This window comes from Hemibagrus wyckioides, linkage group LG17 (assembly GCF_019097595.1).
Source record: "Hemibagrus wyckioides isolate EC202008001 linkage group LG17, SWU_Hwy_1.0, whole genome shotgun sequence".
Classification (NCBI taxonomy): domain Eukaryota; kingdom Metazoa; phylum Chordata; class Actinopteri; order Siluriformes; family Bagridae; genus Hemibagrus; species Hemibagrus wyckioides.
The window spans coordinates 10,768,173-10,794,154 of NC_080726.1; the positions used below are offsets into that span (position 1 = coordinate 10,768,173).

General features: G+C 38.0%; 1 protein-coding gene across 1 annotated transcript in view; it reads left to right on the forward strand.

Moving 5' to 3' along the window:
- The window catches only part of gbe1b (glucan (1,4-alpha-), branching enzyme 1b), a 134,647-nt gene that overhangs the window by 105,655 nt on the left and 3,010 nt on the right, over positions 1-25,982 (forward strand). The window contains exons 14-15 of the mRNA XM_058413302.1: positions 548-678; positions 9,852-9,969. Of these exons, the coding sequence (XP_058269285.1) occupies positions 548-678; positions 9,852-9,969 (249 nt within the window). The remainder of the gene's footprint in view (positions 1-547; positions 679-9,851; positions 9,970-25,982) is intronic.

Below are 25,982 nucleotides of genomic sequence, written 5' to 3' on the forward strand. Positions count from 1 at the left end.
TTGCAAAAACTTTATCAAAGCGTGGCATTGTCTGTGTGAGGAAAAAGCACATTTAGATTGCAGGATTTTAGAGATCTTTAGGCAGACTGATTTTTTTTGTTTTGTTTTTTCTTGTTTTTACCAGTGTGTGTTAAACTGGCTCCTTATACAACGTGATCTTTGCAGGAAGACAGCCAAGGCAAGGTTAGAAAGTTAAGTAAAAATAAAAATGAAATAAAATCATTCCCACATCTTTTTGGTGAAATATATTTATGCTTTCTTAAAGCTGATGTGTCAAACTATGTTATAGGCGGAAAAACAACAAAAACAATGAAAACAAAAAAGTTTGGTTTGGGTTTATTTTTTTTGTTTGTTTTTGGTTTTTTTCCTTCAGATTTCAGCCAGGGTTACATCACAAAATCACATTTAGATGATAACCTATGTTGTTTTTTCCTCCACATTGCATTCTACGTTACGCTGCTATACAGTTTCACTACTTTATGTGTGCTCTACGTCCCGGTTTGTTTCATTTATGATTCTGTATTTTGTTTTTTTCCCATTTCTCTAGGCATATGTCAGCACAACGCATGAGAGTAACAAGGTGCTCGTGTTTGAGAGAGCCAATGTCATTTTCATCTTCAACTTCCACCCCACTAACAGCTACAGCGACTACAGAGTGGCAGTGGGACCACAAGGAAAGTATCCTTCACCGGCTTTCAGTGTTGTCATTCCCACTGTTGTTCACACAGAACGATCTAGAAACATTTTCCAGCTTGTTGATCTGGAGACTCCAGTAAAGATGCTACACAACTCTACTATACAACAGCATTTCTCTTTCAGCTTGGTTCCGTATACATCTCCTTTGGAAGTAAAAATCCGTTCCAAAGAAGCAACGAGGACCTTTTTTTAAAAGAATATCTAAAATACAATGACATTTGCTTTGAATAGCAAACATATACTTAATTCAATATTTTACCATTAAAGTTAAACAAAGAAAACAAACCAAGTCCAGATCCCCAAAACTCTTGCAACTTGGGAGCTGGAAAAAAAAAGCTTCTCAAAGCCTTCCTGTGTTCTGTTGAGGAATGCTGTAGATGTGCATTTAGCATGAGTGGCAGAGACTCTTAGCGCCTCCGCTAGCTGTCGAAGTTTAAAGGAGATGCTGGTACTAGAAATGACATGGAAGAAATGCAAAGAGCACCAAGGCCACATTCAATAGCTGTAATTATAGCAGCAAGAGGAACACACACACACACACCGATGCTGGGAACTTCACAGTGCCTTGCAGTGATTTTGTATTTGCACGCATGTGTACAAGGTAACACACGACACCGTGGGCTTGGTGACACAGTGCTGTAAAGGCGAGCGAGAACAGAGGATCCAATTAGAGCAGAAGACAGATGAAAGTGCCACTCTGACTCGGAGGAGGTAAACAAGGCCAGCCCAACAAGTGCAGAGTGCTTTTTCATTAAACCCCAGCCTACACATACACACACACACATACACACACTAAGTTACATTTGAGAGTGCCAAGCAGAGTCATGTAGTTTTGTGTCTTTGGATTGATTTCAAAAGTGCATGTGTAGGCGGAAAGGCCCATTGGTGTTGCCGCAAAAAAGGAAGAGGTGCTAGACAGATGGCATCTGCTGATATTGGCCATTACAGAGAGAAAAGTGGCACACACACACACACACACACACACACACTCTACAGAACCCAGGGTTATGACTCAGTTCAGATCTTGGAGTATGTGTTGTCCGTAAGAGCTTTGATTTTTTGTGTCTGGGATGCAGCATAATTCAGCTTGGTGAGTAAAACAGAAGGCAAATCATGCAGAAAACTGCATTAGAGTGATGAAAATGTTTCTGCACCTATTGGAAATTTCAGAAGGATTTCACTGCAGCTTGTTAAATCTTCACAAACCCTAAAGGTTAACCCTCGACAGATCTTAAACATCATCCTTCCATGGTTTGATGCATTTATTTACGTGCCAGGACACATGACCGATACATAGCAAGGATGCAAATGTCAGACCCTTAAAAGTTACTGATGAAGTCTGGTAGACTAGCATTTCCAAACTAGCTCTTTCAATTCCACCGTGCAACCTCATGTAACTCCTCTGCGGCTGCTACCTTCTAGGGGGATAAACACCGTTCTTGGTTGTCAAACTTCCTCTCTAAACATATAAATAAATAAGTAAGATACTTTGAGATGAAAAGTATGTGAGTCCCCCACCCCCCGAGTTAAGCTCACCAATATAAAGAGTCGCCATTAAAATTCTGTCAACATCAGCATTTGACAGGCACTCAAAATCCTGTGCTTTATTTTTTTTATTTTTTTGTATTCCTTTCCATTTTTATTTTATATTTTTTTCTTTCCTCTCACCTTCTCTCAATGGGCACATTCTTGAGGTCTTCAATCCATCCAGCTGATTGGAGACTCATAATTCCCAGTTGGGTTTCGTCATGAAAGAGCTACCTGTCAAGACTGTTGTGCTTTTGATAGGACAGCAGGCTGCTGCGCTGGTGTCGGGTCATTCCTCTTTTATTATCTGTCAGGCGCGTTTACCTGTATGCCGCTCCAAATAATTCAGCCATATCAGCAGCCAGGCCCCCGGGCAAACATGTCTTACATCAGGAAACAGTTGTCTGACTGTTTTATGGACAGTGTAATACATTTGATTAACGTCAGTGTTGTGTGTGTGTGTGTGTGTGTTAGGAAGCAGCTGAAAGCAATGTGATTGTTCGAGTTCATAAGCCTCTATGAAAGAACACTTTATTTGGAGGTTATCTGCACTGGGCCTTCATAACACATGCACAAGAATTGCATAAATCTTCCATGAAGTAGTGCTGGAGGATTTGTGTGTGGAGATTTTTAGCAGTAGTTCACTTTTATATGAAAAACAAAAATGAATTAAGACGAACCATTTCATTATAATTATGAGCAATCTGTTAAAACTGGTGCATCTGTAATAATTTCATAAAATATTCTCAGTCATGCAAAATATATTAATAATGAATTGTCTTTATTAGAAGCAAAATCAGGAAGCTTTGAGACATTTACGAAGTGTCCACCTGTGAGCTTACCTTTTGGGAAGTATATATACACAACATAGCCAAGGTTCCCTGGTGCTCCAGCGCCAAGATGTCATTCTTCCCCCAAACTATTACTACAAAGCTGGAAGAGCTTTAGTAATTTCCTGTAATTATTATATATATATTTTCCAAAAATGTGTCCTACATAGAGCCCTGACCTCTGATTCTGAACACCTTTGGGGTGCAACTGGAGCACTGATTAAGTGTCAGCTCTCCTCACCCAGCATCAGTGTCTGACCTCACTAATGCTCTTGAGGCTGAATGAACACTAATCCCCACAGCCACACACTTTAAACTCTAGTGGAAAACCTTCACAGAAGGGTGGAGATAATTATAACAGTAAAGGGGGATGATATCTGGAATGGGATGTTCAACAAGAAACTATGGGTGAGAAGGTCAGTATCTACTTGATGCGTAGAAGTGGATGTAAATTGAAATAGTGATGGCTCATTAAAAAATTTAACTACTACTACTACTACTACTACTACTAATAATAATAATAATAATAATAATAATAATAATAATAATAAGCAGCTTTATTAATGCAAATAAAATATAGAAAAAGGTAATTAAAGTAATAAAAATTAAAATTTTAATGTAATAAATATTAATGCATATCTTCTACAGCGTTACATCATTCTGAAGCCTGTATGTCAGCTGGAATAGTAATAGAATTAAGGAATAGCAATCTTAAAGCTTTATGTATATGCTTATAAAATGTTACAGTAACATGATTGGACAGTCTATATACAATGACATCTGATAAAGACAACTTGCTCTTGTGTGTTTTAGTCATATACTATATATGGAATACAAGTTTTGCTGTTTTACAGTATTACTGATGCTGCTTATATCAGTTCTATAAATTCTATTTAAATACAGGTCATGATTTATACTCTGTCAGAAAAGTGAAGTTTATGGTGGTTACAGGATGGAATTATTGATAGAATTGTTTTTAAAATTAATTTGATTGAACAAGCAGCTTTCAGAGAGTGAGCCGGAGACATTTCACTGTTTTTATCACTCCACTTGTCTGCGTTTGCTGCATAAAATTCTAGCAATAGCTCGTTACACTGAAACCGTTATTTCTCCTACTACAGGCTGTCAGTCAGTCTGTGTGTTGCATGGCAACACGACACTCTATCCAGCTGTGGTTTCTTTGGGAATTTTTTCACCGGTGGAGCAAAACTATTAAAATAATAAAAACAAAATATTTGGCCATTATCAGTTATTCATTATGGATTTATTGTTTGAAGAACCGTCATATGAAAGCTGTATCACACTTGCAGTCATCTAGTGAATATGATGTGGTTAAGCTTAGTGGTTAAGGTGTTGGACTACTGACTGGAAGGTTGTGAGTTCAAATCCCAGGTCCACCAAGCTGCCACTGCTGGGCCCCTGAGCAAGGCCCTTAACCCTCAATTACTCAGTTGTATAAAATGAGATCAATTGTAAGTCGCTCTGGATAAGGGCGTCTGACAAATGTTAGAAATGTAAATATGAGCTCGCAGGCTGCGACTGCAGCATGACTATAGTCATATCACAGCTGGGCTGATGTTCTGTAGAGCAGCACTCTTACTCATGTGATATTGCTTACACAGAGCTGCTCATTATTATTGTTTTCTTGTACACAGAGCTGCTTCTTGAATTCTTGAATCTGACTGGTTGGAAGACATCACAGCTCTGATGAAGTTTGTTAGTTTATATTAACGTACTTGTTCTAATATATTACCATTTATATTACCAGTAAAATCTTATATTTGGACTTGTTGGAATGTTTGATGATCCACATACACATATATTTTTTGTATAGTTGTTGATGGTGATGGGTTTTTTTTTTAGCATATATAGAGGAAGGGTTGATTGAAACTTTAAGTTCATGTCACTTTACAGCACCCTATCAAAAATGTTACATTTTGGCAGAATATGTCCTGCACTAAGGGGGTACCATGGCTTAATGGCTAGAATGTTTGTCTTGCACCTCTGTGGTTGGGGGTTTGATTCTTGCCTCCGCCATGTGTGAATGGAGTGCATGTTCCACCTGTGCTTCAGGGGTTTCCTCTGGGCACTCTGTTTCCTCCCCCAGTCCAAAGACTATGCGTTGTAGGCTGCTTGTCATCTCTAAATTGTCTGTGGTGTGTGAATGGTTGTGTGAGTGTATGTGATTCTGCCCTACGACGAGTTGGCACCCTGTCCTGGGTGCCCGCCCACCTTGTGCCCAGAGTCACCTTGGATAAACTCCAGGTTCCATGTGACCCTTTGCAGGATAAGCAGTACAGAAAATGTAACACTTATGAGTGGATGGATGACCAGCACTTCACTGTTGAGAGTTTTTCAGTATTCAGTTGATGGATGATAACCAAGTAGAACTAGAGATGAGTGCAAATTTTCACACTTTTCAGATGCTTTGAAAAGCAACACTAGAGGTTATCACCCATCTCTTTGCTTCTACTTCATTCCACAGACAAAATTGGTCTTCGTGGAATTCAAGATGTCGGCAGCTCAATACCTGTCATCTCATTTTCTCAGACTACCTCTCATGCTACACATGTGCAGACATTTCTAGTCCATTCTGCAGTCACTATTATCAGTGGCCCTTTTTTTTTTCTTTTTTCAGTTCTTCAGAATCAGGATCCTTGAAACCTTCTCCGACTATTTTTCCACCCCAGACTAAACAGACTATTTGTGCAGTCATTCCATTCTTCAGTAAGCCTCTATTAATTACAGTAATTCACAGGTGGCTGGGTCTGGCTATAGAGCTCGGCATCTGTACGCTCAAACGCAAACATAATTGCTAAAAGCCTTGGATTGCCTGAACAATTCTGTGCTGACGTTACTGCAGCAGAAGCAGCACAGATATGTTTACCTGGAAAACACTGATTGAACTAAACAGAATGATTTCTTTTATGGTCATACTCAAACCAGTGACCTTTTCCTCTCAGACCACTGGTGTTTTGGATGTTGACGGTTTCGTGCCAAATAAGATGACATTGATCAATGTCTGAATCTTTTCTTTTCTTTACTTTTTATATATCCCAAGGTTATATCACACTCTTGCTGTCTTTTCTCAGTGGAGTTGTCTTTAGGACTCAGCAGGCATTTCTGGAAGAATCCACAGAGAGGAAAGATGTTCTTGCAAGCCAGCATTTTCCTTCTTGTTCCCTCGCCGTCTGACTCGTCCCTCTGTAGCTGCAACATCAAATGCTCTTAACAGCCTTCACTAATACTATTAACAGCCTGAAGAAGATAATATTGCAGTCTGCATGAAGGTTGGACACTTGGTTTGGATATGGTTTGTAATTTTGCCGTAATAAGCAGTATCAGCAGTTTCTGTCGACTTATTTTTGCTTTTATTTAATATTATCGATACCTTCTGTGGTGAACAAAAGACAGCCAGGTTTTTTTTTTGTTTGCAATGCAGCAGCAGAATACTACAAAATTATTCAACCCCAGTCGTGTCATGATCCTTCCATGGCTCAGGAATCCTTAAGAGGGCATCTGTAAGGGATTTACGGATGAGGATTCCTAATCAGGGCTTTCTGAGACAGTAGAAACCTCAGCAATTAATTTTCCTTCGAATTTTCCAACCGAAGTGTTGAGGAAAGCTGCATGTAATATATGTCTTTTACTTGTCTTTGATATTGAACTCGACTCAAATATGAAAGAATTGCCACTACGGGTATGTTGTGAAACCAGGAACTCTAGTTAATTCAGCATTAGCTATAAAATACAGTGCTTTTTGATGTAACACAAGGATTTGGAGACATATTGAAGTATGATTTATCTCGTATTAGTTTTCATATTAATATTTGAGTGAACAAATCTAATTATTAATCCCCCCCAAAAAGTTAGTGTAGCATATTGAGCTGCTGCTACTCTCTCTCCTCCCATCTTTCTCCTTCTCTCCCTCTCTCTCTCTCGCTCTCTCTGACAATATGCCCAAAATATCCAATCAAAGAGTGTTTACTCTTTCAGGGAGATAATTCAGAGCAAACAGGAGCTTGATGGGATCGAGAGGAAAGGGAGAGGAAGGGCATATCATCTCTCGTCCTCTGTTGCAGAAACCACGCACAGAGCAGCACTTCGCTTTTAATCATCGCTATCAAAGCCTACAAGCAGACAGTAAAAGGCGAGCGCTCTCCAGCTCTGGGGCAGAGTGGGAGATGGGGTCTTTAAGGATCACACCACGACCCTGTACGCTCGCCTATAGCGAAAGGAGGTGATTATTCAAGCTGCTGTCTGTGTGTTTGTTACAACCGAGAGATAAAGCAAGAGAGAGAGAGAGAAACTCATCCAAGCAGAGACACTTATTTTATTTTCCTCTGTGAGTTCCTGGAGTGGAGTTGTTTACGCTCATCTATCCAAATCAAGTTGATGAAAGAATCTTTTTTGGTCTGTTTTCCTTTATAGCACGGCAATGTTAAACACTCGCGTGTGTGATTGTACGGTGGATAAATCACAGACGTGCTTATTCTAATACCTTAGCGTTTATAAAATAACCTACACATGGACTTGTACTGTATGGCAAATGTTTCACATGAACAGATTTTTCAAATACGGGTGAAGTTTTCACTAAGGAAACATTTGTTTAGCAAGTCTTCAGCGTCAGCACTTTGTTACTATTAGAGATGAAACTGATAAAGCTGTTCCTTTAAGAATTCCAGCACAAAGGTTCCACAGCAAAGGACTTTGCAACGGCTCAGTAACATGAGATTTGTCTTATTAACATCAAGAGAGAGAGAAAAAAGAAAGAACAAATGTTTATAGCTGTTATAACATAAGCGATAATAGGACCTTGTTTCATGGATATTCCTCAGTGTTTACTTTAACTAGCAAGTTGTTGTGGAACAAGATTTAAAAAAAAATACTTTGAGACATGTTGTTATAGGAAAATAATGATCTTTGTGGTCCTATAGGGCATCATACCACGAGGTTATTGATTATTTTTATTCTAACAGCGTAACCCTTCATCTTTTAAACACCAAATGAAATGAAATGAGAAATAGCATATCGTCGTTTTTTTTTTTTTTTTTTTTACTAACAACTTATACCATGTAATCTTTACTCAAGAAACTTTAATCTAAAGAATTATCAAGTGTAATGCTTCACAGTGCTCCGTCTTAGTCGTTTGCGATATCGATATCACAAACATCTCACACTTTTTGATCTCTTTTTTTTTTTTAGAGCCTCCTGCTTATTCTGATGATGAAATAAATTACCATCGCCTTCACATCTAACATCATTTTGATAAACAAAAAATAAAAATAATACAGGCCAGTCTGATCCAGGGTGTATTTCTGTCTCCTGGCTAGTATTCCCAGGATAGGATACAGATTCACCACAGGCCTGACCAGGATAAAGCGCTTACTGACGATGAATAAATGAATAAATAAAAGAATGAATAATTCAGACCAGTCCATGTTGTTTACCATGTTGCAACAAGGTCTACCAGTTTGATTTATTTATATTCTAATGTATCTGTATCTCAGTCATAATATGCTCGAAAACCTAAGATTTTGCATATCCTTTTCCTTTGGACAAATTAAGATTTTTTTTTTTTTTTTTTTTTTTAATCTAACCAAGAAGTCCCTTGAGATTAAATCTATTTTTCAAGGGAGACCTGACCAAGAAGACGAGAAGAAAAAAAAATAGATAAATTAGACACATTCATACAAAGACTTTTCATTTACTTCATTATTATATGTAACACAGTCAAAAAGTGCGTCTTAACATGATTGTAAAATAATAATGTACAGAAATAGTCCATTCTTCCTATCACACAGTATTTGTTATAACTCTGTTTACTTCTTAATTGGGAATTTATTATTGGTCATGGATTTTTATTATTGTTTTATTTTGGATTGATGCCTTTATACAGGACGCATCACTATTTTTCTTTTCATAATTTGGAATTGTTGTAATTAAATTGTAAGCTAGAGGTATTTTTCCATTAAAAAAAAAAAAAGCATGAGGGATGAACTGTAATTATCTGTCTCTTTCTACCTCTTTATCTCTCTCCATGCAGTCCAGTCCTCACAGCTCAGTGAAAAAGTTCTTCAGATTTTCCCATTTCTTTTCTTTTTTTTTTTTTTCCTTTTTTTTCTTCACTCAAAGCATCATGTCATTCTCTCTCTCTTTTTTTTAATTTTTTTTTTTTTTTTATCCTTTTTATAGTCTATTTTCCCGTGCCTAAGATTTTTTTTTTTTCATTCTGGTCATGAGTCCAGGCAATTACTTTTTTTAATATTTAATTTAGTCAGTGTAGCACAGACAGTGAGCGAGATAGTGTGTGCGAGTTTAGTGTTGTTTGAAACAGTTTTTGATGCAATACATTATTAATATATTGAAATGGATAAATAATTCTGCCTGGAATTGGCTGGCTGGTGGCTCATCGGGTTTGAAGCGCGTGTTTATGTGGAGCGGCTGTGTCATCGCCTCCCAGGAGCTCCAAGCAATCAGAACGTCTGATGTGCAGCACAGCTCTGCATTCTAAGGAGAAACGTGGACTTCTCCTGAGAGTAGGCAATTAGTGCACATCTCAAACGCTCCAAAGCGAATGTTCAGTCTTTAAAAATGTTTATTTATTTATTTCAATATTTAGTTGGGTGTGACTCATTTTCTCTTTGACCTTTAGCGCAAGATAGATGCGATTTCTGGCTTCTTCTTTTTTTTTTTTTTTTTATGTGGAAACACTCATTTATTCAGATAGTAAAGGATCCCTGAGAATCTGCATTTGTCTAAATTGTGTGTGAGTTCCTTAACCCAGCTCTGCTGCAGATACAAAATCAAGCTGGACACTGATGAGGTTCAGTATGGAGGCCATGGCCGACTGGACCACAGCACAGAGTTCTTCACCGAGCCTGTTCCTTATAATGACCGTCCAAACTCCATGCAGGTACACACACACACACACACACACACACACACACCACCTGTGTTTCTATCTGCGTTCTCATGTGCTTAGCTCTACTTTTCTCTGGCTTTTTTTTATTATTTCAAATTTTAGAGAGATTACAAGAGCTGGAGTTAAAATTCCATCTTTAATGTAATATTCAGAAGTGTATAGTTTTATGCATCAGTATGCCAGGATTCTTCATTTCCTGCACCAGACCGATTATATAAAGTGTACAATTATCCGAGGACACAAAGCCGTAGTGAGTTTCTAATTTTAGCTCGTGTACTCATGGTGGCTCATTTTGTATGCAAACTGGCTTAAACTTCACAACTTGGTGAAAGTTTTTCACCACAAGCTAGAAACATTAGCATAAACGCAGGAGATAGTTTCCCACAAAAGCAATTCCTTATTATAATGCCTGTATGTCTTATTGTAATGGCTTTATTACAGTCTAGTGAAATATGGGACGTTTTCTTTCTCTCTCTCTCTCTCTCTCTCTCTCTCTGTGTGTGTGTGTCTCTGCTTCTCAAACTATCTTTCTTTTTCTGTCTGCCTCTCTCTCTCTTTCTGCCCCTCTCTCTTTCTATCACAGTCTTTCTCATTGTCCTTTTTATCTTTGTCCTTCTCAGTCTGTATCCCTTTTTCTCTTTCTCTCATCTCTCTCTCTGTCTGTCTCTCTCTCTCTCTTTTTCTCTTGATCTCATCTCTCTCTCTCTCTCTCTCTCTGTGTGTGTGTGTGTGTGTGTCTCTGCTTCTCAAACTATCTTTCTTTTTCTGTCTGCCTCTCTCTCTCTTTCTGCCCCTCTCTCTTTCTATCACAGTCTTTCTCATTGTCCTTTTTATCTTTGTCCTTCTCAGTCTGTATCCCTTTTTCTCTTTCTCTCATCTCTCTCTCTGTCTGTCTTCTCTCTCTCTCTTTTTCTCTTGATCTCATCTCTCTCTCTCTCTATCTCACTCTGCCTCTCTCTCTCTCTCTCTCTCTCTCTCTCACTCTCTGCCTCTCTCTCTCTCTCTCTCTCACTCTCTGCCTCTCTCTCTCTCTCTGTCTGTGTGTGCATGTCTCTGCTTCTCAAACTATCTTTTTTCTGTCTGCCTTTCTTTTTCTTTTTCTGTCTGCCTCTCTCTCTCTTTCTTTCTGCCTCTCTCTCTCTGCCCCACTCTCTTTCTATCACAGTCTTTCTGACTGTCCTTTTTATCTTTTTTATATTCTCAGTCTGTATCCCTATTTCTCTCTCTCTCTCTCTCTCTCTCTCTCTCACTCACTTGCTCGCTCGCTCACTCGCTCTCTGAATCCTGATTGAAATTAAGCACATAGCGTGAAATTTAAACCCCTTTGTTTTCAGCTGGTGACTATTAATGTACGACCCCCCTGTCTACCTCTTCACAAGCACACCTTCTTTTTCTTTTCCTCTGCTCTTTTCCAGTCTTTTAACTATAAAAAGTCTGTGGAAAAGCTTTACATGTAGCTATAAAACATACACAGCCACTACTGTGCTGATTAAAGAGAGAGGTTTTCATTGATGCTTTAGTTTTCACAGTTTTCTGCGCTTCATTAGAGAGTCTCACTGTGAAGTGAGACACTGTGTGTGTGTGACTGAGTTTATTTGTTTGATTATAGCTGTACCATAACTAGTGCACTTCCTTGTGGGTGAGTGAATGATGCTGTAAAATGTGAAATCCTGGGTGAGTTTGCTGATTGACATTCCTCCAGTCCTCATCCTTCAATCCATGTTTAACATGATGTAGGATCTGTAAAATGGGTGAAGTATTGAACACTGTCTAAACATTTACACCATTTACACATGTATAACTACATACTGTATAGCATACTCTTTCACTCTGTGTGTGTGTCTGTGTGTGTGTGTGTGTGTGCGCCTGTCTGTCTGTCAGTTTATCTGTCTTTCTGTCTGTCTGTTTATTTGTCTATGTGGCTGTCTTTTAGTTTCTGTCTCTCTGTCTGTTATCTGTGTCTGTTAGTTTATATGTCTCTCTGTTTATCTGTCTGTGTCTGTCTAAGTTTATCTGTTTTTTGTCTGCTTATCTGTCTGTCTATTTGTCTGACTTTATCTATCTGTCTGTCTATTTGTCTGACTATTTATCTGCCTATGTGTCTGTCTCTTAGTTTGTCTGTCTCTCTGTCTGTTTATCTGTCTGTCTGTTTATCTATCTGTGTGTCTGTGTGTTAGTTTATCTGTCTTTTTGTCTGTTTATCTGTCTGACTTTATCTGCCTGTCTGTCTGTTAGTTTATATGTCTCTCTGTTTATCTGTCTGTGTCTAAGTTTATCTGTTTTTTGTCTGCTTATCTGTCTGTCTATTTGTCTGACTTTATCTGTCTGTGTGTCTGTTAGTTTATGTCTCTCTGTTTATCTATCTGTCTGTCTATTTGTCTGACTATTTATCTGCCTATGTGTCTGTCTCTTAGTTTGTCTGTCTCTCTGTCTGTTTATCTGTCTGTCTGTTTATCTATCTGTGTGTCTGTGTGTTAGTTTATCTGTCTTTTTGTCTGTTTATCTGTCTGACTTTATCTGCCTGTCTGTCTGTTAGTTTATATGTTTCTCTGTTTATCTGTCTGTCTGTCTGCCTGTGTGTCTGTCTGTTATATTATTTGTCTCTCTGTCAGTTTATCTGTTTCAGTCTGTTTATCTGGTTGTCTGTCTGTCTGTCTGTCTGCATGTTTAGTTTATCTGTCTCTCTTTTTATCTGTCTGTCTGTCTGTTTATCTGTCTGTCTGTTAGTTTATCTGTCTCGCTGTCTGTTTATCTGTCTCGCTGTCTGTTTGTCTCTCTGACTTTGTCTGTCTGTCTGTTAGTTTATCTATCTCTCTGTTTATCTGTTAGTTTATCTGTCTCTCTGTATGTTTGTTTGTCTGTCTGTCTGACTTTCTCTCTCTGTGTGTCTGCCTGTTAGTTTATCTGTCTCTCTGTTTATCTCTCTGTCTAGTTATCTGTCTCTCCATCTGTCTGTTTATCTGTCTGTCTGTCTGTGTGAATCACTAGAACACTAGAATAGGACCACAGAGCAAAAACATACAGCTATGTAAGTTATAGTCTGTTTAAAGGTAGATGAATTCAGCAGGACATTCATTCACCAGGCAAAAAGCCTAACGCTCTGAGAAACACACACAGTGCTAATTTACACCTAGTTTTGGGAGGCAGACAAAACAGCGTGCAAAACTGTCACTAATTGCTCAAAGTTTATTACATCGAACAGCATATATAATCAGCCACACTTCCCATGTTCCAAGCGTTTTTTTTGTGCTGACTTTCCACTTTTTGCACAATCCATAAATATGAGGGGGAAATTGTATTTTGTATGTGTCCACATGCGTGGTGCTCCAAGTGTGTTTGTATGCTTGTATGCCAATTTTTACATAACAGGCAAGTTGTTTTTTTCATGCAAAATGTGGCCTAATTATGTCTAAAAAAACAGCAGCATACAATTTAGTACATCTGGCTATGGGTCTTGGAGATTTTATTTGGATCTGAACAGTTAAGATGCTTCTATACCTAAGAGACAAATAAAATATTGAGACGGTAGAGCAGGTCATTTCACCAATGCTGTTTCATTTAACCTGTGCTCAGTGTAAAGTTTCAAATACATAGGTTTATTGGTTCAGTTTGAACAATAACCTGGATACTCTAATCCAATAAGATGACAAGACTTGCAGAGATGAACACTGTGGCTTATTCTCAAGCATGTCCAAAAGCCGAAAAAAAGAGTCAAACACCATAAACATGGCATTTAAAAAAATTAGGCTTGGTAATGTAGAGAAAGATGTACAAGCATGAAATGCTAAATGAGGGACGGGTGAGGAAAGAAAATATAGGCTATAGGCTGGACCATGTTGTCAGAGAATTTTCCAAATGAAGAGAAGTTTTTTCTTCCTCTGCGAAGAGCACACACATTACAGTACATTGTAGTAGTAGTGATGCCAGACCGGAGCAGGGTTATACCTCTGTTATAGGGAGGTCAGTCCAATAGAACAATTTATGTTTATTCATTTACATTCGCTTTTATTCCTTTAGAATTCAAAGCTACTTACAAAGGAGGAAATACAAGCATAGCCATATATCAAGCAGAGGACGGTACAGGTAGTGCCCCCATACAAGATTTAGAATTGAGTGCTATAGAGTTGAGGTGTAAGAGCTAGTGTAGTAAAGTTCTTTTTTGGGGGGGTCAAGTTAGGGGTTAGTTAAGTGTTCGGGGAACATGTGCGTTTCCTTTCAAATGTAGTGACGGATTTTGGTGTCCAGATTGAGGTTAGAAGTTCTGGACAGGGACCTCATGCCTCACTGAGTGCAATACCAGGCGTCAGTCTTTAACTGATCACAGGGTGAGAGAGGAAACCTCAATCTCAAGGAAAATTTCTTTGTCAGGTTAGAAATGAATATTCATAATGTTAACAAAAATTTCTACATCTTCCTACTAGATACTAAAAACTTCAGAACGTGGTTCCCTATATCCTCAAGTAACAAATATGTACTATATCCTCAAGTAACAAATATGTACTATATCCTCAAGTAACTAATATGTACTATATCCTCAAGTAACTAATATGTACTATATCCTCAAGTAACAAATATGTACTATATCCTCAAGTAACTAATATGTACTATATCCTCAAGTAACAAATATGTACTATATCCTCAAGTAACAAATATGTACTATATCCTCAAGTAACTAATATGTACTATATCCTCAAGTAACAAATATGTACTATATCCTCAAGTAACTAATATGTACTATATCCTCAAGTAACAAATATGTACTATATCCTCAAGTAACTAATATGTACTATATCCTCAAGTAACAAATATGTACTATATCCTCAAGTAACAAATATGTACTATATCCTCAAGTAACTAATATGTACTATATCCTCAAGTAACAAATATGTACTATATCCTCAAGTAACTAATATGTACTATATCCTCAAGTAACAAATATGTACTATATCCTCAAGTAACTAATATGTACTATATCCTCAAGTAACAAATATGTACTATATCCTCAAGTAACTAATATGTACTATATCCTCAAGTAACAAATATGTACTATATCCTCAAGTAACAAATATGTACTATATCCTCAAGTAACTAAAATGTACTATATCCTCAAGTAACTAATATGTACTATATCCTCAAGTAACAAATATGTACTATATCCTCAAGTAACTAAAATGTACTATATCCTCAAGTAACTAATATGTACTATATCCTCAAGTAACAAATATGTACTATATCCTCAAGTAACTAATATGTGCACTGAGAGAATCAGCATATAAAGATAGCGATTAAAGATTAGTGCGCTAGTAAGCTGAATAAAATTCTCCAGTTTTAAAATCCAAGCCTTCACTGATTACCATGCTCCACCACCTGTTTTGTAAGATAAACTCATTTTCTTCGATTTCCACATGCCTTCTTATTAAGACGATGTGTCTTTTTTGTCATATACTTCTTCAAAAGCTCCTCTTCAGAGAACAGCTTTCTGTGTTTACTGATACCATGCTTTTGTGCTATATAGCCACTGGGTGAAGGACATTACATTCTGCTGAGCCTGTAAACTAGCAGCCAGTGTGGAAGCTCTATTAGCCTGCTTCTGATGTGACAGATTGCTGGCAGAGATGGCATGTTTAGAAGAAACTTCTTCAAATGTTGCAATAGCTTTCTTACCGTTGAAACATATAGTCTTTGTTCCGAAAACTTTGTGCGTTCTATGGAAAAAGTATTTTATGGTCCATTCTTTGTTGAACAGTACAGTGACTGTCAACATCCTGCTACTTCATCCTATTCAATTTGATCTCGGTTCCATCACAGCAGAGGGAAATTTCTCCCACCTGCTTCTCTGGTGACTGAAATTGATGCTGAAATGAGAAAATCGGAGCATGCAAAGTGGGAAATGATAAATATTCATAAATGGCAGGTAGACTGTGCTCCATGGGTGGTAGTGTGCCAAATCCTGTTCTTGACACTTACCAGACAAGTGATCCATAAAGACGATCCATTTCCATTGGCTCCTATATATGATCATGTCACCATGTTTCACAGATAAGCTGCAGGTGTGGTTCAGTATTACTCTTGTGTAGATAAATCTGCCTCTCACTTGTGGTTGTCTTTTTTCTCTCTTAACCTGTTAAACCATTTTTCAACATTTATTTATTTATTTATTTATTTATTTATTTATTTATTTATTTATTTATTTTTACAGTTGCCCCCTACTGTGGTTATCGGTGGTCTGCCAGACTGTTTGCTATCAGTAAGCCCTCCAGATGCATAGCTACAGGAAAGGCAGGCACTTGCCTCAGGCCTTAAGCATTAAAGGGTCTTTAGAAGGATGAATTAAAAAAAAGTTCTTAACATCTTAAATCCATGGAAATGCCAAATCACAAATTATAGAATCCTTTGATGAGCAGCGTGGCCAAGGTTAGTTAGAAGAGACGTGACTTGGGCAAGTGTGTTTAAATAAACGTGCGTGGTTTCATTAAAACTGAGATTACACACCTTTAACACAGTCTTATTAGTAAAGATTTTCTCAGTATCCTGAGAGAAATGTTCTCACCCATAAAAAGGTTCTTTTAAGAAAAAAACATGTAAGTGGAAGAGAAAAAAATAGAAATATATCTATGGTTTTTCCTTCTGTGCCAGTAGTTCCTCGGTGTAACAGAGGGCTCTGGGAGACGGGAGTCAGGATCCATGTGCAGAAATATGTGAAGTAAAAACAGTCAGTGTGAATCCCAACAGCAGTGTAGTTCCACATTGTGGTCAGCAAATGTAGTGAAACAAGTCAGGGTCCAAATACCAAAAATTAAATTCAGCATTAAAGTTCAGCAAGACTAAAGTTAGAGACAAGGCAGGCTAGGGTCTAACATAGACAATGTATTCAAAGTAAAAAAACAGCTCAAATTTTATAAAGATGGCTGGCACAATGCAGGTCGTCAGACATGTTTGAAGTGATGTGTGCTTTTTATCCTTTTATACTGCTCAGGCAGGAAATACACAGCACCATCAAGGAGGTGTTGTAGAATTCAGGGAAGTGCGCCTTCTGGTGTACTGGAGGGGAAATGTCATGTCTGCAATTTTACACTCAGATTGTCAGTCTTGTTAGTTGTTCAGACAGTGAAGCTAAAATGTAAGTAGGAACAGTTTACCAAGTTGATAGAGACATCATTCTCAATAGACACACTCTGTGTTAAAGAATACAACACATTCTTCAAGCAGTAATTGTTTTAAAGCCTACTTTAACATGCAGGCCTCATTATCCTAAAGAATTCATTAGGAAATTTAATCTAATATTTAAATATTTAACTAGCCTTAATTTAGCGAAAAATGAAATATTCTGTTATTATTGTTTATCAATAATGATAATAATAATAATAATAAGGGTAATGTATTATTTAAAGAAAATGGATGACATAGGTTTGGGTCAAGAGAAGAAGAAAAAAATAATGTTTTAAAGAGAAAAAAATTCCTTGGTAGTAATACAGTCAATGTCAATATGCATAGTTTCCTAACAATATTATTGCGGAGAACAGAGCACAAAATAGCAATCAGTGCTGCTGTAAAACAAAATACTACATTAAAAACGTGAGTTTTCTCCATGACAGGTGCTGACGATAATTTGTAGGTTCTTATTATAAACATCGGCCAAGCCATCTCCTTTTCCTTTTAGTCATGGTTTTGATAGACGTAAGAATGAGCAGATACAGTTCTGGGAAATCATTTGCTATTTGCCTGGTTTCAGTAAAAGCATGTCAAGAGCACTGGGAGTGATGCCATTAAGTAGATTAGCTTTATCAGTTAGAGAACGGCAATTTAACCGTACAAATTTAAGAAGCAGGGTCAGAGAGTTAGTTCTGGGAAGGATATGGTTTGATTCATTCTTGGCAAAAGGCCTATGATTAATAAGCTTTGATGTACAGTGACGTGTGTGACCTGTCTGCCCAGTGAGAGAATGGTGGAGTGCTGAGTGGCACATATTCAAATAGTATTTTAGACAAAGAGGGGGGTAAAGAGAGTGAATATAATGTCTGTAATCACATCCATTTCAGGTTTAAATCTGTATGTACAGATTGCATAATATACTTGAAGCTTACATTCTGTAATTGTTCTTATATTTGTTTTATTTCAGATTCAGTGTGCTTAAGTATACAGCCTCAAGGTCAAGCTCAGTGTTTGTCTAATCTCCAGAGATTCTCCAATGATCTGGAGGACATGAGCGTAGCTACTATGTATTACTAGCACTATGTATTAGATGGCCAGGGCCAATAAAGTGCACAGAGTAATTGCAGTCATATTATTTCTAGTTGAAACTGATAGTGCCTCACTAGACGCCAATGGTCAGTATGCATCGATCTACAGTCTAAGCTAGATATAGTTCACCTTCAGATGCCTTTACTACTAATGTACCACAGGATCTTCATTTTAGTCTCACTTCTATTTTAGTTTTCCCACAAAAGGCCAGGAAAACATTGTCACTATTTGCTCTGGGTTTCCTAGAGCCTGGTATGTGGTAAATACACTGCTGTATTTTCACTGGGGACATCTTGTATTTCAAAGGCTTGTGTTTGTCGTGGAAGTGATTCCTAACCGGGACTTCGATATGCTAATGTCCTCAGAATACTTTTTCATTTTCCCCTACTAAGATTAAAGCTCTTTAGTTGTCTGATTATATAGGAAAGATCAACAACTAAACATTTCCCTTCTGAAACTGAATTAATTTGGCAAGAAATTGCTCAGTAAGTGTTCGAACGCTTCCTTGCACTTGCTTGAAGTGCGTTAGGTCAGGACTCTTTCCGCTCAAGCTGCAGCCCTACTTTTATCTTGGCAGCAATTCTCAACTGTATTAAGACAGCTTTCATCAGTTAACCCCCCTTCCGACTGCCCAAAAATTATGCATTCTCTTTTTTCTTTCTTCCCAACTTTTTATTAATTCAAACACCACAATCTTACACCAAGCAGTTTCAGCTAAATGCAAAGTATAGTTTAACAAGCCCGGCTAATATGAATCCCATGAGTGAGCCGCAGGAGCGAGACACAGGCAGCGTGGAATTCCTGTCAGATACTGAATCTCCCATCGACGTGTCTCTGGCATGCCTCAGTATGATGGGAATTAATCATTCTGTCTGTTGACAGGTACTGACAAGATCTCCCTTTTATATTCGCACAATTTTTCCCCATGATTTATTTAAGGGCCACAAGCTTCGAAGTCGGTGCGAGTCTGCATAGAACTTTTTCTGTCCCTTTTTGCTTTCTTTCTCATTTAATGGGCCCATCAGCTCCCCTACCCCCTTCTCACTGAGTGACAATAGACTCTCATTTACCATCTGTAGGCGTTGCGGAGGCTGATGCATCGTATGCTTAAACTGACAGGATCTAGCTGAATGAACAATGCATAGCAAAGCAGGAGACAAACTCTTTCACTTTAAAAAGCTCACAAACTGCCTCTCTAAACCCCGGTGTCTGATCTGAGGTACAATGTAGTTAATTGCTGCGTAGTTGCAGATAAATGGATTATGATTTTATACCACGTTGCTGTTGTATAAAGTCTCAGTTCTGACTGGTCACTGTTCGGTGTTCATTCATATCTAAACAAAAAACAGCAAGGTTTATGTCTATGCGCTTCTTCTAATGTTATTATTCTAGATTGACATTTTCCACAGGGACATTGATATGCTGACGTGATGTTTGATTTGTCTTTTTGAGACTTCAGTGACTGCTATAACATAAGTGATAACATTTGAACTCATTTGTTTTATAAAGTTTAATAAATAAATAACAGTAAAACTGTAATAATTGTTGTGGGATGAAAGGCGTAAAACACTGGGATATGCTACCTTTGGAAAATAGTGGTAATAATAACATAACTTTGGGCCACGTTGTTGATTATTTTCCTGTAGCAGTGAGTGGTGTTCTCTTTCTTACCCAATACAGAATGAATCATCTACATTGGGACCTTGAATTTTTCTGTGTAGAAAGTTTGACTGATAATCAAGAAAACAATTATTATGCGTCTGAAATATTTCACCACATCACTTGATTAACTCTGTTGTGCTTTCAACTTGTGTGTAAATGAATGTTTTGTAGCCTTGACCTAAAAAAAAAAACAGTTCACAAAGCTGATCCCTTTGCCTAATGAAGCAGCAAAGCCCACAAAGGATACTGCTCCCTCTTTCCTCTGACATGTCCTCTGACATGTTTTTTTTGTAAACAATCCCATTCCTGTAAATGAATTATCTAATACATGGCTAGTTTTGTTAAATATTCAAACTGTTTTTTTTGGTTTGTTCTGAGATTCAGGCTATCGTTAAGGAATCATTTTTAGAAAAAGAAGGCTTTTTAACCTGTATAGGTCTTTATTCTCATTTATTTATCCTCATACGTTTCTCTGCTCTGAAAATGCCCAATGAAAAACCGGCTATACATTTAAATATCCAAAAAGTTTCTTGGAGAAGTTTGTCTTTACTGACACTGTGAAAATCCTTATAAAGCATATCTGGATCATGGAACAAGGGATGGATAGAGGGATAAATTGTGTAACAATGTGAATGGCTAGTGCTCCGAGCCAGGAAAAGCTTATTTTAACTCAGCTAGCGTTGCAGGTCCGTGCACTGATTCATCTCACTGCAGCAGTACATCTCAAAGCTTTACTGCCTCTCCTCCAGAAGCAAACACTTTTGCAAAAATTCGAGTCAGAGCGATTCCGAAAGCAGAATCAAAGGGCTGCAGAGATGCCATGAGACATGAACTGAATTTCCTCCTTCACTTTTTTTCTTCCTTTCTACCTTTTTCTGTGACTTTCAAAGCCTTATAATATGTTGAGAATGAGACAGTGAAGATGCTTTCTGGTTCTTTACTCTCGTTGGTGCAGTACACATCACAGCTGGAGATTTTTGTTGAATATTTATGTGCCAAAGTGAATTCTAAAGACCAGTAAGATCTCTAAGTATCTTATACACAATCCTTGTCAGAGGATTACACATGCCCAAGGCCATGTTAGGTCTTAAAAAAGGCTTTCTGACTGGAAAAACTGTTTAGCCATTAGTCATAATCGAGTTGAAGTTGTTTTCACTGAGATGACCTTTTTAAAGAGTGAGAAGTGAATAAGTAGAAGAAGAAGCGATGCCGTTTCCTTCGTTTCGGATGACACATTTTACACGGCGTATGTAACAGTGCTTCCATTTATGTAAAAGTTCCAGAGTTATTGGATAGTCACTTGGATCCCTTTTTGATAAGGAAAAACCCTGACCATAAGGTTCTACATAGAACTTTTAAATAATCATTCCACCCTTACATACGATTATTTTGAACTTTTTGTAATGTTTTGAGATTCTGATGCTAATTTGTTGGCTGGTGCTGCATTTTCATTATTCTTCTGAAAAGGTAACAGACGTCTGTCGCTCTGACGTCACAGGAGGATATTTCAAGTGCACTTTCAATGGTGTTTAATAGGAGAAAGTTCCGAGTTGCTTTGTTGGCTCCGAAAAACAAAAGAGCAAAGAGCTTTTTTTCTATAACTCACCATGATGCTATGTCTATGTCATATTCTTAGCTTTTTTTTTTAGCAGACTATGAAATGACAAAGCTGATGGAGTTGCACAGATGAGGAAGTGAGAGATCTGGACAGACAAAAGAACTAAAGCGCTGCTGCACTGCTCTGTCTTTAGAGAGAGATGACCCAAGGCCTCAATCCTACTGGCACTTCTATGAGCAGGTAGTCGAACAGCATTGTGAGTAATATAGGAAATCAGAAACCAAAGTGAAAGCAGAACTTGTTGACGAGAGAATTTTAAACTTGAAAAGTCGACTGAAAGGATTTTTTCCCGTAAAGGCTCTAGACGTGAACGTTCACACTACAAATCAAGACCTTGGAATTATAAGAATCTGACAAGTGAAAGCAGATGCATTTAAGCGGTGTATTCGAGTAAAACATCTCACATATTCAGTAGCATGTAAATGACACATTTATAACACTGACTCACCTTTTTCCATAATAGTCAGATAGAACCTCATCTTAAGAGTCTCTTCCCATCTCTGAATTCATTGGTTTGAATGAGCTGCTCATTGAATGTGGGCCAGAAATGCCAACAGATTCTCTGAGATATGTGTTAAAATCTTGAAGTAGTCACAGATGCAGTTATGGCAGATAGAAATTTCAGAACATCTGACAGACACATTGTGAATTACCAATATGGAGGCCTGGTTTTGAGATTCCCCAGCCTGACAGTGCAGCGTATTCCATAACATGGGGAACATTCATCAACATTTGCATGACACCGCACAGTAATAACGTTAGGGATACGTGTTGTTCTTTGTTTGCCAATTAATTTGCTATTTGTCACCATTGTTTTGTTCCGCCCCGGAAAATAAATGTTGTTGACATTGTATAGTTCCTGCACAGTGGTAGCTTTTGTCTTGCCAGGTGCAACGATTCTTCCTCTCTCTCTCTCTCTCTCTCTTTCTTTCTCTCTCTCTCTCTCTCTCTCTCTCGTCTCTCCCCCTCTCTTTGAACAGCAGTGCTCCAGCTCCCCTTCTCCCCACTGAATCGGTTTAATTAGTCACCACTGTCTGTTGTCAGTGTTGCAGTGCTGGCTCGTTCAGCTCCCGTGGCGCCTCGCCCGTGCCAGAATTCTGAGCCCAGCGAACACTCTCAGAAGCATCGAGGGGAACCGCAGGCTTTCAGAGGGGGAGAGAAGCACTGAAACGTGCCGCTGGCCTCTGCGGAGTCAACTTTGTGTGTTTGCCCGTGTTTGCTCTTGGTTAACGTAGGTGTCTTAAAGAGCGAAAGCTCACGGGTGGGTAAGATAGGAAGATGTGATATGCAACATTGTGTTAGTGCATTACGGCTGTGACTCCGGCGGGAAACGCTCTACCAAACTGGCTTCATTTTTTAGCATGTTAAGTGGATTCTGGCTAGGAAGGTGCATGTGACTCTCTTGGAATAGCATTAAAGGAGAATTACAGGGTGTCAGACCCCAAGTGACTCATCCACTCGAGGCAGAGCCTATTTTTGGACTGAACTTCAGATGTCATTGTAGCAAATACAGCGTGGAATAGGTGTGAAGCTCCCCAAAATTTCCTCTTTCCCTCATCAATATTAAAGAAAAATAGGAAATCAGTCGGACAGGTCGCTTAGACCGAGTCAGATAATTACTGTTCTGCAAACACATGATGTGTTTGACAATGCTGATTGGCCTGTAAGTGTACAATCAGGGAATACAGTAAAAGTGGTAAAATCTGCAGCATAGGTAACAGGCTACTATTAAAGCCTAGATGCATTGGGTTTAAATGAATAGGAATTGATTGAGAACATTTTCACGTTGTCAGAAATCCTGAAACAGCTGTTCTGATGCAAAGCAAACAGTAATTTTCCACATCAAACTTTGCATATGTAGAACACTGGAAATGAAATTCACAGGCCCAGTGAACGTGAAATGAAATGGCACCAGGGTGAGAAAGAAAACCGATCTTCAACCGTTCACAGGAGCTACAAAGCTTTTTCACTCATTTTGTCATATTCTGTGTTTGAAAGAGAAGTCATATTGAGGCGGTACCAACAATCTCCACATTGCTGGAGGCTCAAGATGTTTTTCTGTCCAGCAGCTGGCAGTTTTCTCCAAAAATACAAAACCATTGTAATGATTGATGGAATAAGCCAACAGAAGCAACTTGCATGTTGTTTCTATTTTTTCCATCCTGCTGTTCAAGCCCTGTTTTATGTACTCAGTTAAACATCATGGTGTGTCTTGGCTGTTATGTTATTCCTCTCAGCAAATAAAAAAAAGTAAGGAACAAAGAAATAAAACAGGGAATAATTACCAACAGGGTGATGTGATTTGACCTGGCATAAAGTGGAACTTTCCACTCTGAACTGGATTATTTTGCTATAACATGTCCCAGAGTCTTTCATTCCTCCTGTCCTACAGAATTTCTTTTTAATTTATTAAAGCAGTCTAAACCGTTTATAATTGTGTTTTATTTACATTACAGTTACATTTAATGTTATTGCGCATCCACAAAACAAATTCATTTATGACAAATATCTAAACAGTCATTTCCTCTCCAGTCTCTTTTTTTTTTTTTCTGGAAAAATATTTTTTTAAAAATCAAGAACTGACCATTACACAGAGCTGACACTCGAAACTCCTTCCTAAAATGTTAAATAAAACATATCCTTACAGAAAAGTTCAATACAAAAACCAAATCAAACATTTTATATATATTTTTCTTTCTGAGAACACATTTTTATTATTAAATAGTAGAACTCAAATTCTGCCCAGGCCCATTAATATGTTTGTGAGAGCAGTAATCGTAGTCTTATTATTATTATTATTATTATTATTATTATTATTATTATTATTATTATTATTATTATTATTATTATTATAACTAGCACCATTAACCCAAGATCTGAGAATATAGTAGATTGTCTCCAGGAAAATGAATAGCTAAACAAAACTATTAAAATGTTTGCAGTACTAGGTAATTATGTGTATAATAAAGTTTTTTTTAATGAACACATTCCTTTAAACACATTTGAATGGATACCAACTGCTGTGTTCATGCATTTTTCCTGTTTCTTTGAAAGCTACTAGCCAGATATCTACATTCTAAGCACCCTGTATGAAGGCGAGCACTGGTGATGTAGCCTGCTGGATTTTACTGCAGTAGTAGATCAAGATTTATAATATAATAATATTATATACTTTTCCCCAATTAGTAACATTGTTTTAATCTTTTTCAGTGCAATTGTTGTAAGGCTAAAAATGATTAAAAAGCTCATTTGCTCCTACTGCTGGGTAACACTCACCTGAACTGCATGAGCATGTCACACCCACAAGGAAAACATTATGATTTTAGGTTGTATATATTCCTTTATCCCACTAAAATGAAGTCATGGTTATGCCACTGGCTCAGACATGACTCATTTTTAGATGTGAGTGTGATTTATATCAAGCACAGCACATAGCCAGGGGCAGTGGTGACTCAACAGTTAAGGCTCTGGGCTACTGACCAGAAGGTTGAGGGTTTAAGCCCCAGCACCATCGAGCTGCCACTGTTGAGCCCTTGAGCAAGACCCTCTCTGCTCCAGGGTTACTGTATCAGGGCTGTCCCTGCACTCTAACCTCAACTTCCTAACATGCTGACATATGCGGAGAAAAGAATTTGACTGTGCTGTAATGTTGTTTTTGTCCTTTGGGGTCACTTCAGTTTGGCACAAGTTTTACCCCAGATAAACTCAATGACTGGGTTGGTTCCCTGCCTGGGAATCAAACCCAGGCTGGAGTTCGAGAGCACAGGATTCTGTCAGTGGTCCATCGCGGACACTGTGTTGTAATATATACACCACCAGTCAAAAGCTTGGACACACCTTCTAATCCCATGGTCTTTCCTGATGTTTATTTCTTTCTACATTGTAAAACAATGCTGAAGGCGGCCGAAATACACAATAATGTCCTTTGAACAGTTGATATTGAGGTATGTCTGCTACTGATGCTCTGTAAAGCCTTCATAACGGCTCTAATCTGAGGTGCTGTTAATTGGTGATTTCTGAGGCTGGTAACTCTAAATGAACTTCTCCTCTGCAGCAGAGGTAAGTTTTGGTCTTGCTTTACTGGGATGGTCTTCATGTGAGCCAGTTTCATCATGGTGCTTGATGGGTTTTGCAAATGCACTTGACAATACTGTTCTCACAAGAACTATTCCAGAACACCTGACCTTCGTGTCTTAAAATAACAACGGACTGTTTTTTGTTGTCATTACATATGGATTACTTAAGTCCATGTGTGTTATTTCATAGTTTTGAAATCTCCAGTATTGTTCTAGAATGTAGAAAATAAGTCACTAAACAAAAAACATTGAATTAAAAGGTGTGTCCAAACTTTTGACTTGTAGTGTAGGTGATAAATAATAGATATTTTTCTAAAGGCTCCTTCTTCTTCCTCCTTCAGTCTGCATTCAGACCAGGACAGCCGGGGTAGAAACCGGGGCATATTTATATATGGCGGTTTATGGTA